A 15,487-nucleotide genomic window follows, 5' to 3' on the forward strand; every position below is an offset into this window, starting at 1 on the left:
GACAGAGACAGACATTTAATGTTGTTGCTATTCAGAGGAAGAAAACTTGTCATCAGTTACTGTAATAGGTGGTAATAGGCATTTTGTATCAGACCACTGAACTGTGCACCCACACAGTTTTATGTACTGGTGTATTTAAGATTAATATCTAAAATAAAGCAATAAATGTATAAATCATCCTTACCATATATGTGTGATACAGGTTTCTCACAATATAATTTCATTTGCTAAGTAGATATATATATATAGGTATATATATATATATATGTATTTATTTAACACTAGCATTATTTAAAAATATATACATAGTTATTTTGTTTTATAATTACCAGTTATTTATTTTCATTCAATGCTGTTCCCATTAGTAGTCTTTCTAGTATGTCATTGCAGCCTGGTTTTAACCATGAAAAAGATTAATGTTTTCATATCTCTTCTAAGATCATTTCACAGCTTTGTAGTCCTGACTGCAGGCTTACATAAGTTCAGGTAGTATCTGGGAGCTTGTTCTTCTTGTTACACTTCTGCAGTTCTCTGTCTTATTTACTTCTATTTGTTGCTCTTCTCCAAAAAACTGCATTTTGGTCCCATAATTGTCCTGACAATAAGTTGTCTGTTGACGAGGACATAATTCAGCATAAAGTGAAGAAGTTATTTCTTATTTATGGATTTTTGGGAAAGGAACATTATAAAATTCTGTGGCTTGTGTTGTTATGCAAATATAATAGAGCTGGACATTTGTTTATAATGTTCCTGCACAGTTTCAAATTTTAGCCTGATGTATGCAGTGGTCTTTCAAATTTTTACTGCCAGTTAAAAACATTTTTATCTTGAGCCTTTTTACATCATGGTTTTTCAATTGATTTATTTTATTATTTACTTTTAGCATCTCCATTATTCTTTTCCATTCCATAGGTTTGATTTATGGTTAAGTTTAATTTTGTAGTATATGGGATGGCAGTGAAATTGCACTTACATCAACATAAATCCAGAAGTATTCTGTTGAATCTATTCCCACAGTTCTAATCTCCTCAGGTTTTTTAAGATACTTCTCTATCATTGCCAGTGTTTGCAACTCTACTCAAATTACTACCATCTATGAATTAAAAAAAAAAATTACTGAAGATACTAAGTGATATCTGAGCTAGAGTAAAACAAAAGTCTATGCATAGAAGATTCGATAATGAATTATTTTTTATAATACTTTAGCTGTATTTTTGTAACCTGGAATGGAAATGTTATTTTTTTTCAAAGCCACCTTGGACACACATTATTTTACACATTGCAATTTTTATAGATTTTCGAGTTTTATAGAATACTGTGTTAAATACTGTTCTAAGAGTCAAATATAACTTTTCTTTCATCTAGTAGTTCTGGAATCTGTTTTTAAAAATGTCAGATTTCTCAAACATGATCTGTTCATTATAGATCTATGCTTATTGTCTGTGGATCTAATATCAATTAATTGATAAATTTTTTCTTAAAATACTTGATTTATTATTTCATAAGGTAGAGTAGTCTGTAAAACTGTAGTTTGTTTCTCCAGTTTCTAGTATCCTCACCAGCTTTTATGCCATCTCAATGACAACAGGAAGCTGTTAGACTAACACAAGTACCTGCAGGATAACTGTCAGAATGCAAAATCACTTTTTACCCATTCACACCTTTCCTTAAGACAGAACAGCTCTAACAGCAGATAAATTTCAGTTGTAGGTAGTAATCAGTTAGCAAGAAGCAAAGAAAAATAGCAAGTTTCATGTGGCACCATTTCCTTGACTGCTTTTAGAAGAGCAGAAATCTGCATCCTGATGAGAATTTTTTTTTCCCCTCATATTTCTTCATAACTTAGCAACAGGTGAGAAAGATGCTGATGTAGAGCTTTAGAGGCCAAGCTGGTTTGGAATTCATTTAGCTGTGTCTTAACAAGAAAGATAGGACACAAGGATTTTAAATGCGCATAGCCAAGCAGAAACCTGGTCTGTGAGACCTTTTAGATTTATATCTTTGGATCTTTGTACACATTTGGGCCAGGCTATCATAGTACCACATTAATGCAATTGGGATGAATTTTGATAGAATCTCATTATGTGTTGAGAGTGTTTTACGGTAAAGTAGATTAATGTGGATTTGCTCATTTGCCAGTTCAGGTCATCACTTGCTACAGCAGTTTTGCACCGAGGAGTAACCATTAAGTGTCACCTGGAGGGTGTCAGATCAGTCAGGCAGTAGTTGGGAACACAGATTATTTTGCGGAAGTGCTGGAAGGAGGATGGAAAGAGGATGAATATGGCTCAAAGGATGACAATAAGACAAAGAAAAGTTGTGTATTGCTAATAGATCTACCAAAACTCTCAGCAAGGATGGTCAACCAGCGCAGATATAGCAATGGCCAAAGGAAATATTTTTTTTCTGGAGAAAACGTTCCTTGAAGCACATAATAGCTGTTGTCTGCCAAGCTTATAATAGCTGTTGTCTATCAAGCTTTTAGGTAGAGTGAAAGATTGGCATCATTCCATTTATCAACTGAATTGTTCATAAGTGCTTTGCAATGGCTCTAATTTCACTAACATTATATGGAACTAATTACAGTTTTACTGACTGAGAATTCAAGGCTTGGAGAGCAGTATCTGAGGACAGAGATTCCCATGGGATGAATAGAAACCTGCAATATCTGTTCATAGGAGAAAAGGACCAAGCCTAAAATTATTTTTAGTGACTGAAGAACAATTAGTATAAATTTCATTCCATGCAATGTGTGTGTGTATCTATTACTACTGTGCTTTGTTATAACAAAGACTGGGTGATTTCTGGAATCACAGTTTATTTTTCTTGCCATTATCAGGAGAGGAGTTAAAAGAAGCAAGATGGCCAACTCTATCTTTCAAAGGCAGGATTGTCTTTTGAAGATGGAGGAGAACCAAGAGTCTTAAATTATTTCAGTAACATCTATCACAGAAAATTCTTGGAGACACTCTATGATTGCCATACAGCAGGATTTAGATCTTAGACTACAACTTTGTAACTCTGGAAGGGAGCCAAAACTATCTTGGTCTAAACAAGCCCATGCAGACAATATAGACAAAAATTAGAATTCATTCAATGTTCTGGTCCAGACATCACCTGCCCAAGAATCTTGAATATACAAGTGGATATGCAAGCTAAATATAGGATACATCTATATATGCCTTGTATACCATCTGTGGCACACTGACCAGTTCCCTCATACTCCAGAAATGTAAAGTAACTTCTGAAAAAAAGTATAAACCAAGACTAGTTTTGAAAGATAAAATCACATCAATCGTCTCAAAATTTAGTATCTCTTTCTACAAATCAGTGGAGAACATTCACATTCAGTATTATGTGTTGACCAACACTTTGGATTATAATTTGCTTCTTTAATTAAATTATACTAATATTTAAATTTTTTTTTTGCTAACAGATAATTAAATAAAAAGCACCTGTCCTCAAAGATTTCTTAAACTTTGGAAGTCTTATGTTTTACTTAAAAGGCTACCTAGTTGAAAAAAAGACCAAAGATTTTCAGTAATCACGGGATGGCAATATGGCTTTGAGTGTTGACTTCGCAATTATTACTCTTTGTCTACCTCTTGAATTATTTAAATATAATGAAATTGTAAAGGGCAGAATCAGCAGCAGATTTCCATTAACTTATTTGTAGAATATCTGATGAAATAAATGATTGGTCCAGTATTTTATAGCTGAGTATCTCCTGAACTCTTAAAACCAGATTTTGATAGGAGGATGGTTTTGATACATGAACAAATAGATTTTTCTTAGTATGGCTGCTGGATAATTATTCCAATGAATAAAATAATGCTTTGGAACACAAGACAATATGGGGGATAGTATGCATTAAAGAAACAGCAAATTACTACCACCAAGCAAAGGACAATTGAGTGTGATTAAAAGATTGTGCAAGATTACAAAGCCTTTTGTATGAAATAGATAGTAAGACAGAGCCAACCTTACTTAAAAGATTGGAAAGAAGAAGATTTTTATCAGGAGTGTGAGTGGCAAATCTGAATTTCCCTAACATTCAAGAAAGTTTTAATTTAGTAATTGCATTTGGCTTCATTTTAATTTTAAGCACACAACTCCAAATCACACTTCTGTTACTTATGTCCAGATTCTCCAAATATTTATGCTTAGATCTGTAGACTACTGAGCAGTGTGCAGAGTTTACCCATTAATGTCAAGTAAAGTAAAGCAGCTTTTGTAACCTGTACAGAACTATATCCTTGTGCTCTTAAAAAATCAGTTTTTACTTATAAATATGAAGTAAGGATTCTGTTAGGATCTGGATTAATTGGAATGTAAATAATTAATGGTTTGATTGGTATGTATATGTAAAAATGCTCTGTGTTCTTTGTTAATCATTTTTACTTTTGCTTTTTCCATATTTTATGGGTAATTTGGTATCAGAATTAAATAAAACATTATGTATACTATCAATGTATTTATGTATATGATTGTTTAGCTATAACAGATATTCACAAATATTTATAATACATTTAATTTATGATCATTAAGAGTAGCTTGTGTTATAGTCCACATCACTACTATGAATGAGGACATTCTGTAACATTAAACACCAATTTTCAGAATGAGCATTCTGGGATATTTTCTTCAGCCATTGAAGGAGTTGTGTTATAATGTGTAAGTTGGGATATTTGGGAATAGATACTGTAACGGGAACATAAACGCTGAGAGATCTACATCCATGGTTTTTGCTTTTTCTCTTTATTGGTCTTGGATACAACTGTGATATCTCTGCTGAAGGTGGTGATCCTGAGTTTTGTCTTGTTCAGTCTGTAAAGATTTAGAAACACTGAATCCCTGATTGGCGTTAATTTGGTTGAGCAGTGATAGCAGTGATAGCAGTCTGAAATCTTAAGCTTTCCTAGAATGTTCTAGTATCCTTGATATCCTTTCAAACAGAAGAATAATTTGCTGTGCTGTGATATTAAAATATAAAATACCAAAAAAAAAAAAAAAAAAAATTTAAATTCTATTGTAGAGTATTTTAAAATGACCTCTGGAGACACTACACTAGAATACTGGGATGAAATGACATCAAGCTTAGCTATTTTATAATTGAAACAAGTCCCAGTATGTCCCATAAAACTTCAGAAAATTAACCTAAAATTAGGAAAATGAGAAAGTCATTGAGCACTAGTAGTACCTTGTAGAGTAATAGAATGTAACGATCAGTTTGAGATCGTCTTATTTCTGTTGCAGACATTAAAGATTTATAAACCCCATGTTCAAGAATGGAAATGCTCTGCAGGGATATCCTGTAGAATTTTTGACTTGGTGTATATGCTTCCTATATAAGATAAAATCACAGAGCACAGTAGCAATTATGAGTAGAAATTTTCTAAAACTGTGGATATGAAGGTATTTGGGGCGTCCTTTCCTATCTTTTTTTTAAGTGTACACTTTTGTATGCCTGAATGATAGTAGTATTAGATAGATCTCTGTTTATAAAGTTCTCAAAAAACATTAATCTTCTTGGACCGTTTTGGTTAATTCCCCTAGTTTCACATAATTTTTTTCCTCAAGTATCTGGGTTTTGCTTTGATGGAACAAAGAAAGAGAGGAGAACAGGGACATACACACAAGAGTATTGGACCATTCCCAAGTCCTGTAAAAGTTTTCTGGAAAGGTTATATGGTCCTCAGCCTGTATTCATCCTTTGCACAGCTTTGGTCAGACCTTTCATTACCAATGGAAAGTCTCTGGTTTTATTAATGTGTTTATAAAGATCATGCCGTTTCTTTTCCAGGATACTTCAGTTCCCGCAATACAGTATCAGGGGTCAGTTTTGCTCAGCTGCTTGAGATAAATAATGGAACTGAAGCAGAAGGGAAGACAGAAATAAATTTTCAGTCTAGAGCTTGTGGTATAATTTAGCTAATAAGAAAATGACTTCTCTGTAGTAATTTTCTCACTTAATTACTACAGCAATATTTCATTATGATGCAAATCTGGTAATTAGACCAGAATACTCATATTTTTCTATTCCGTACAAGAATTTTTGACTTGCTTTTCTGCCATTATATGTCTTGTAGAGCAGGTGTAGATTTTAATTTACAAGTTTAGTGAATTTAAAGATTTAGAACTGATTCTGTAACCTAATTTGGGCAGGGGTACATAGGCCTGTGGAGAGAAGTCACTGAAGGTAATGAGGTTTTTTAAATGCTGTGCCCTTGGCCATCTGTTTACAAGATCACAGTTTACAGTTGTCATGTAAACTCTGCAATATTGGAATCTATGAAAATGTTCCCATCATACGGCAACCCTAGCTCAAGCTGATGCCAAATACTAAACTTCTCACTGCTTGTTTAATCAAAGATTCTATCTGCAGTTTAGTCCAGACATTGCAGAAAAATCAGCTTGTATGTGAGTTTCTTTAATACTGGAATTATTAACATGCACTCCTCATACACGCAAAATACAACACTGAAATATTTGGAGAGATTGAAGGATATTTTCCCAACTTCTGCTACTAGAAAATACATATACTTGCAATAATTACATGGGTTAAAGGGGAAAGTGCACTATTTTTTTATGCCAGAACCACACAGTTGGTATTTTAAAAGTAGATTTTGGCTGAGGGGATGCATGGGTGTGGTGTGTATGCATGCATGCAGGTGAATCACACCAAATTCCTTGGAATTTGTCACTGAATACTGTATTTTTTCCAGTATTTACCTGCTTCTTGTGTTAGTTGCTATTTGCCACCTTCTTGAACTGGTTGGCAGATGTTTGTTTCTTCATTTTTCCAAAGGACTTTTTGTAGTATTTTGAAGACTTGATCAAAATAGGATTAAAATGAGAACATAAAATGCATAGTTAGAGGAGGCTTTTTGCTCTTTTTTTATCTGGAGATGAAAAGTTTAGAAAATTGGAGGTCTCCAAAAAACAGTGTAGAACATTCACTTCTGAAATTATGTTCCTTTGGCAAGGTACATGGAAAAGATTTGGAAAAAAACAGAACATAAGTGCTGGCAAAATTGGTAGGAATGTCGGAAAAAAATTTTAAGTGTTGGCATAAGAATTCTTTGAAAATCCTCACTTATTCACATGTGAAATGAAAATAAAAAAGCATCTGTCCTCTTTTATGCACACTGACCCAATAAAACTGAATAATTATATTTAGCAAAGTACAAAGTTTTCTAAACAGAACTCTGTCTGCTTTTGGCTTTCTTTGTTATTTATTCCACTACACTAGAATATTGTGGTTAAATATGGGCATATTTTGGAAAAAAGCCATCAACCACTGAACAAAACAGTGAATATAAAAAGAAGAAAATACTGACGTTTTCAAAAATGATTCTTTTGGCTCTAACATGAAAATTTTAAGACTAAATATTAATACAATAAAGAAGATCTTGGACCCATGTAAATTTTTTCACTCACCCTAGTATAGGTAAATTTGAAGTTCCTGCAGAATTTTTACCTCTGTAACCATTTTCTTCACTCAAATGAAAGGAAAGCTTGCATATTAAGGTCCTGATCCTATAAACATTTTGTCATGTTGAAACTCAAATGTGTTTTATTTTTACATAAACCAGTTGAGCTGCTCATATCTATAAGATTATACTTAGCTGTTTGAAGGATCAGAAGAGTCATTGCAAATTGTAAACTGAATTTCTTGTATTTGCTTAATTTGTTTATTTTTCATTTTATTACCAAATGTAGCTGTTCTTCAGTGAAAACAAACAGGAATCCTAAACCAAAAATGAAAATCAGTCTTGTGTGGCTCAGAAATTATCACACTTTTAAAAAAGGATAATTCATGAAATTATTTCACAATTTAAAATAAGCACTTTATAAAAATAGTAATGATGAAAAATTATTTTAATTTCTTAATTCCCTCTAAATATTTTCTCTTGTTAATATGGGTGTACCTTCTTACTGTCTGTTTATTGCAATCATATTTGTTTCACACCCAGCACTGTTAAAAGTAAGAACTAGATACGTAATATCATTACTGTGATTTACAGTCAGTAGAATTCCTAATTGATTTGGTCCTTTATGTTGAACAGTTCGGGCCGTGGTACTTGCCTTGATAATGAGCCTCCCAAGCGTGACTTTCTTTATCCAGCTGTGGCCCCAGGTCAGGTGTATGATGCTGATGAACAGTGTCGCTTCCAGTATGGAGCAACATCCCGCCAATGTAAATATGGGGTAAGAAGTCTTAATCCTTATGCTGAGTGTTCTGCTTAGTCATTTGTATATATTCCTTTAGAACATAAATCTTTAGTTAGTTGTAGTAGTGGGTTACAGATTGCCAATAGCATATCCGGTGCCAGCATTTGTAAGCAAAGGGTTCATTTTAATCCTTATGCTGCATCTTTTGCTTGAGCCATTTGTATGTGCTGTACACTAAAATGTGGGTAACGATGAGCCAGGTAAGCTGTTCCTTAACTGTAGGGGAAAAAAGAGCCCAGAACACTCGATCCTGATTCTTGTAAAGTGTAATAGAGAATTTTCCCTGATTTCAGTTAGTTGAGATCAGGTTTATGTTGTATTAATCTTGAAACATAAAGTCTGTTGTGTTGGCTTTAACCTTTGAGTATAAAGCTACAGTTTGAACTTACTTTTTTACTTGTCTTGATTTATCAGATCTGATTTTATTTTCTTGTTTGTTTGTTTGTTTGTTTTTCCCCTGACATTGAGTCTGTTGCATCTCACATTATTCAGATATCTTTTTTGAAAGATGAATTATGGTTATGGGAACAGACGAACATGAAGCTAGACAGCTGAGTAGAATACTGAGTAGCAAAGTACTAGCAGAGATTTGGCTGAAAGTACCAGTGTGCAATAATTAAAGTAAATAAATTTACAGTAGAAATAAAAACCTTCACGTGTAGGTCATTGTGTTACAAATGTTTACTTAAAATCTTCCAGCCAAAAGTATGTAGTTAAAGGACACATTCTGCTATGCTTCTTATGTAATAATCAGCTGAGACCACACTAAGTAAACATTAAGAACATATCTTATGGTTTAAAAGTAAATAGTTTTAGTAATTTAAAATTTTTAGATTATTCAGATAAAATAATGAAATAATACAAAGAAATTCCATTTTTAATATCTCTGGGGTGATAAATACAGTATTATTCTTGGGATGCCTCTTTGTCAGATTGCATTTTGGAAAGGATCTAAGAGCTATGTAGCTTGCTGACTAGCTCTGGGTCTTCTGATTCCTCATCAAGCCTCTTTTGGCCTTTATTGTTCCTCTTTAAGTTCTCACTTCCCATCACTGTTCTTTAATGGCCCTATTTCCTGTCTCTTCATCTAAGTCATACCTTTTTTTAATTTTCTTTTTTTCTTACAAATTTTCACCACAATCTTTTATTTTCAGACTAGGGAAATCTGCAGGTATTTAATCTATGATTTATAGCACAGTCTTTGGAGACATATTGCATTTTAAATTAAACTGGAAAGTTCATAATGTGCAAAACCTGGCTTTTCCACATATATGTAGGTTTTTTTAAACACTGTTAAACTATGTAACCATTGTTATGATGATCCTGCTGCACAGAACATTTTCTTTCTTAACCCAGTTTCTAAACCAGAAATAACTGGAAGTAATGAAGATGTGTAGGTTATCTTTGCTTTTTGCCTTCTGCTTCCTTTTTTCTTAAAAAGCTTTTTTTTTGGATTCCCTTAGAGTTACAGAAAAGACGTTGACACTTAATTGAGACAGTGTCTTCATGAAGGGAAGCTTCATTACCACACCTCTGAATTGATATTGTGTTCCATCAGTGTGCCATCAGTGTGAACATAACTTTCGAGTGTCTCAGAAAATAACCACCCTATTTTTGGTCATAGGATTCAAACTGCATATACTAATAAATAAGTTATTGTAGAAGTCTGGTAATATCCATTCTAGGAAATAATATGCATTTAAAATAGTATCTACATTTTAAAATATCTGCCATGGCCATAATGCTCTGCAAATGTGACCATGGTGATTATTATCTTGGAGATTTGAAGTGATAATTTTGAAGAAGCAGCGTTTGGGAGATGGTGGTGCAGATGAAAAATACCTCCCTAAAAAAGGATTTATTTACATAAGAAAGGATCTTAGGACTGAATAATGAAACTAGATCTAAATCCCAGGATGAGCTAAATTGAATGCTCAACTCTGTTATTATCAAAAGTAAACAGTCAGTGCTTTGGATATTTCTTTTCGATGTATTATTCACATGAAGATGCCATTAATAGTTCATGGATCTTTTTCTAACAGACACATGTGTAACTATGGTGGAAAAACATAGAAAAAATACCTAATTAACAGTGAATGTGGTTCATATACTAGCTCCTTTCAAGCATTTATTTTAGCCCTTCTTATTTAAAGTGTCTAGTAAAAAAGGGTGTAGAGCAGGTTTTCCAACAAGGCGTTTAGTGGCCCAAAAGAAAATAAATTCCAAATTTCAGAGAAAATGGCTTGCTTTTTTCACTTGCTCATGTTCTTTACTGGTTTTTACTGGCAAGCCATGACAAGAGAAACAGTTGAACTCTCAAATCAAAGGCAAAAACTCTTCAAGTGTCCTATGGGCTGTGATGTACCTGTTGATATAAGTGATGTTTCTAAAGTAACTTGGAAAATCTTCACATTTTTTCTGCTTAGGAATTTTGCCATAATCTTCTAACCTTTAGAAAAATTACCTCTTTCAACCATGTAACTTTAATGTTAATCTGTGTTTCTTGCCTTTTCTCCCTTATTTTCTCATCCACTCCCTCTGGATCTTTAGTTAAACTCTTTGTTGCTTTAGATCATAGGTAATGTCCTAATTCTGCAATGAATTTTTCACAGTTAAAGTTGGAGCTGTTCTTACTTAGGAACTTGAAGTTAAATACGTGGAGAGGTGTTTGACCAATTAAAGCATCAGAACTCAATTACAAAAAGGGACTGCAAGTTTCTGCTTTTGTGTGTGTTTGTTTACTGAAAAGGGGACAATTTGGCATAAAAAGGAGCTCTTCAGTAGTTTTGGTGCTATTTTAAGGGCTACTCCTGGTTAAACAGTTACATTTGGACAGAACTCTTCTAGCAAAAGCATTGCAGCTATTGGTCAGATTTCTCTGTGTTGTTAAGCACATTAAGTGAGACGAATTCAAAGTGATGCCTTAGCTGTTTGAGCTGAAAAAATAAAGCTATATTTTAGCAAGTAGACAGTGATCCTTTAGTGTTACATGTGCATTGTTCTTTATACTATACTATGCTATTCTATATACTATACTGTATCCCTTCTGATACAGGGACAATTTAACAGAATTTAGGTGAAGAAATGGGTATTTTGAATAAAGAAGTGAAAAGCAATGTCTCAAGCTATTTAAAATATTTCAATTTTAGGGTATATTTTCACACTCATTAGAATGTTAAATTTATGACTTCTGGTGAGCCAAATTCTAATGGTGGAAACTGTGCCATTTAATACTGATGCATAGCTTTTTCCTAAAGGCAGTACATGCTTTCAGGTATCTTATTGGATTCACTGCAGTGGAAGACTTAGAGGTTGTTAGAAACAGTGCTAGTTCCTCTTCAGTTATGTAACTGCTGGATATCCTACGTCTCCTAGGATGATGCAGTGTGGATTTTCTTCTGCTGATTGTCAGATGTGTCTCAGTTCTCTGCTCTGTGTGTTAGCTCCACTGGTAGTTCAGAACCTCCTTTAGTCTTTTGGTTTAGGTGATTGTAAGGGGAACTTCTTCATTGACTTCTGATATCCTTTGAGCATCTGCCTAGTAACAGTTGGCTGTTGGCTGTCTCTGGGTTAACTCAGGAAAGAATTCCACTCTTGACTTTCAATTTCTCTACCTTATGACTTTAAATAATACCTGGAAAATGCCGGACTGTAACTTACTGATTTTGTAGTTCAAAATAATGCTTTGGTTTAGAGCTGTTCCCTACATTTTTAGGACTAAAACCTCAGATATTTTAAAAGTAGTTAACACTTTATGCATATGGTTGGTATTGCTGTGTTGCATTTTACGGTCTGCGAAGCTGCTGGCTGCTAGCAGCAGGGTTTCAGAGATAGTAGCTTGTAATTATTTGGTATATTTTTTTTGCATTTTATGCTTTTCCACCAGAGTTGGTCAGCTGACTTCCAAATCCAGCAGAGTAAACACATCACTATACACCTATAGCTCTACAATATTTCCACTAGAGCAAAAAGCCTAGTGGAATTGCAATTGCAATTGCAATTGACCCTTGTAATCAGGTCATACAAATGTTTGTGAATTAAACTGTCACTTTTCTCATTAAATACTGATGTGGTTTACTCCAGTTAAATAACGAGCAGTAGTATTAAGATTGGTGTAGGGGTTTTATAGGAAGATAGAAGCAGATTCTCGGAGCTGGTGATTTTTCACAAGGAAAGGCAGAGATGCCACTGGTGTATATTTGCACCAAAGCTACTGGTTTCCTTTTGTTCTCTCACCATTGATACTATGCCTAGCATCATGCATTTAGTTGAATTTGGACATAATATCTGATAACTTATCTTTTTTGACCACAACTTCATATATCATACCATAACTAAGTCGCTTTATACTTCTTGTTTGTTAGCTGAGAGTAAGTAGTTTCAGTAGATGGATTTACATTGCATTGTTCGTGAAGTGGTGTTAAAAGTATGTGTAAGGAAAGAAAGGAATTGAAGATCCTGGTATCATACTCTGTCATTTTTTATCAACCTTCCCTTTTTTTTTTTTTGTTTGCTTCCCAAGGTCTGGCTAGTCAGTTGAAAGAACTCTCATCACTATTGTGCAGGCCTTCAGTGTTACATATTAAAAGTTTCAAACTTTTCTTGTATAAGGACATATAGGATTGTGTTGAAATTAAATTAATTTTGTTCTCTCTTTTTTCTGAGTTTATGATGTATATAGCCAAGGGAAGTCCCAGAAATTTTGCTCTTTCTGGAACCTAAAGTACTTTTTGCATCCTTTTTTGAACAAGTTCCCGCAGTCCTCTTTTTTTCTTCGTTAGGACTATCTGGTCTCCAAACCTCCTTCTCTTTTCCTTCTTTTCTGTCTTTGTTTTTCTCTTTCTCTCTCATAGAGACACAGATGTCAACACCAATGTGCCTGCACCTTATGAATGCTGTTAAAAAAGTGCAAGGAGAGGTTGGTGACCAGAACAGGAGGAGTGCATTAGATGATTGTAGAAGCAGTAACGAGATTCCAGATACCAGAATGTTATTTGAACAAATATGAATAGGTTGTGTGAGTTTGAAAGGGAAGATGGTACTGGGAGGTGATTGACTTTGTAGGGTTCCTGTAGTTTCCCAGTATTCCCAACATAAGCACCCAATATTTAGGAAAGAATGTTGGTAGCATAATACGAAGGTGTGACTTAAGTTTTGTATTCTTTTTCACATTCTTTTGGCATGTTGTGATTCATAACATGCTGCACCCCTCAGTGAGCTTTTGGTAGTGAAGCACTAAAATGGTAACTTTTGGGTGCTTATCTGAACAAAACCTTGAACCTTCTGGAGTTCACTTACTGATTAGGGTCTTCTAGTTTTAGTCGAGTTGTCAGCTGCATTTCAGCAATGAGGCTGAAAATACTCTGTTGATGATTTTCAGGTCTGAATTGCAACTCAAGCTAATTATTTTTATGCTGTATTTTAGCAATGCTCATCAAGAGGTGCAGCATATTATAAATTAAACATGCTGAAGTAACAGACAAACCTAATTAAGATTTTAAAATTTTATGAACAAAAGGTGAACCTCCCAAATTATCACAATTTAATATGCTTTGTGAATGTATTTCCCATCTTACTTTTTTTTAAATTTTATGGGCTGAACTGCTAACATTTGTTGGAAGCTTTCATTAGTTTTGAAAACAAGAACAGCACAGTAATTTGATCTCTGTTCATATTACTGAGTTTTCATTGTGCTGTATTGTAACAATTTATGATGATTATGATACAGGATGCTTAGATGTTACATAATTTGAAATGCCTATATGTAAATTTGCATGATGCAACAGAAAGAGGCTCCATCATTTATAATACTTAGGCAAAAAGAAGGTAATTTGATTTGCTGTGTTTTTTTCTCTAGATGGGTTCAGCTTTGTTTAATTTACTGCAAATACAAGCATCCGAATTCCAAACTGAAGTCATGGAGCCCTAAGATACACCGTTACAGGTTGTTATCTATCTTGTCTTGATCTTGTGAAAGGCCTCAGCTTCAGTTTATGTTTCCAGGATTTTTAAAACTTTTCCCTTGTTTGCTTTACAAATTAGTAGTTGCTAAATCCAGACGTTTGGAGACTGACATTGAGGTCATTTATTAATTTTCAGATTATGCTTCTTTCTCTTAGTTTCATTAAATTATTCAAAAAATATAATATTGGCAAAAGAGGTATTAGCTTCATCCTTCTCCATGGAAGAAAAGATTGCCCTAAAAGGGTCACCTGTTGTGGGTGGGTGTGGGTGGCTGAGTGTGCGTGCTTGTATGTGTGAGTGTGTGAAAAAAAAGCAGTATACTTTATATTAGTGATTTTGGGCCTGACTTTTTCAGGGCAGTTTCTCATATGTTTTTAAGGCTGGCTTATTAAAAACTATTGATTAGAGATGTTGCAGATATTGGGGGTAGTAAGGAAATAGCTCCAGTCAATGACTATCCTAGTAGCAGCTATAGGGACTGTGGGGTTGACCTGGAGAGCAGGTCAGAACTTCTTTGTTTTCCAAGGTCAGTTGAAAATAAAGACGACATAGCCATAAGAGTACCTGGTATAATTCAATTTTCATTTAATGGAATAACAGCACAGATGGATTTTTCTTCTTTTTAGGTATCTCATTTGTTTTCAAATGACTGTCAATGTTATTTTTCATTTCATGTACAGGGTGATAAAGAATATACTGCAGACTCTATGTTTTCTTTTAAATGCAGTACAGCAGGGAAAAATAAACAATATCTTAAATAAGTTTGGCTGTATTTGAAAGATATTACAAAAACCCTTTCATTTCTTGGGTTTAATATAAATTACGTCTACAAATTGATACATTGGGTTATTTTTGTGAATCTTTGGTGCTATGAATAGTTTTTCTTTGCGGAAATATTCTGTTGATTTTAGGATATTGTATATCTGTCTCAAGCAGAACTCCTTTCTGATTTAAGTAGAGGTGTTTGCTCCAACATTAATTTACATTAATGTTGGAGCAAACATACATGATAAAGCCCATAGTAATTTTACACTACTATCATTTTGTCTTTAGGGATTTACTGAGGTAAATTCCTGCTGAAATTATGGTCTGAAAAAGGACTCTCAGACTATGTCAGTAATAACATCTAGTTTTAATATATTGCTTCTCAAAACAATTTAGGAATAAATATTTTTCTTATTTTGTAAAGTAGGGAGGTGAGTTGACATGCTTGGAGCCTTCCTGCAAACAGATGAATGACTAAAATAGTTTTGGAGTGCTGTATTCATTAATTCACACTGTTGTGATG

The 15,487-nt window shown here is 33.9% G+C and overlaps 1 protein-coding gene across 6 annotated transcripts in view; it reads left to right on the forward strand.

Annotated features, from left to right (window-relative positions):
- Window positions 1-15,487, forward strand: part of ADAMTS6 (ADAM metallopeptidase with thrombospondin type 1 motif 6) — a 148,959-nt gene that overhangs the window by 76,865 nt on the left and 56,607 nt on the right. For all 6 annotated transcript variants that reach the window (XM_048291774.1, XM_048291779.1, XM_048291773.1 and 3 more), the window contains one exon: window positions 8,070-8,211. In XM_048291774.1, the coding sequence (XP_048147731.1) occupies window positions 8,070-8,211 (142 nt within the window). The remainder of the gene's footprint in view (window positions 1-8,069; window positions 8,212-15,487) is intronic.

The sequence above is a fragment of the Corvus hawaiiensis genome, chromosome Z (genome assembly GCF_020740725.1).
Source record: "Corvus hawaiiensis isolate bCorHaw1 chromosome Z, bCorHaw1.pri.cur, whole genome shotgun sequence".
In the NCBI taxonomy this organism is placed as follows: domain Eukaryota; kingdom Metazoa; phylum Chordata; class Aves; order Passeriformes; family Corvidae; genus Corvus; species Corvus hawaiiensis.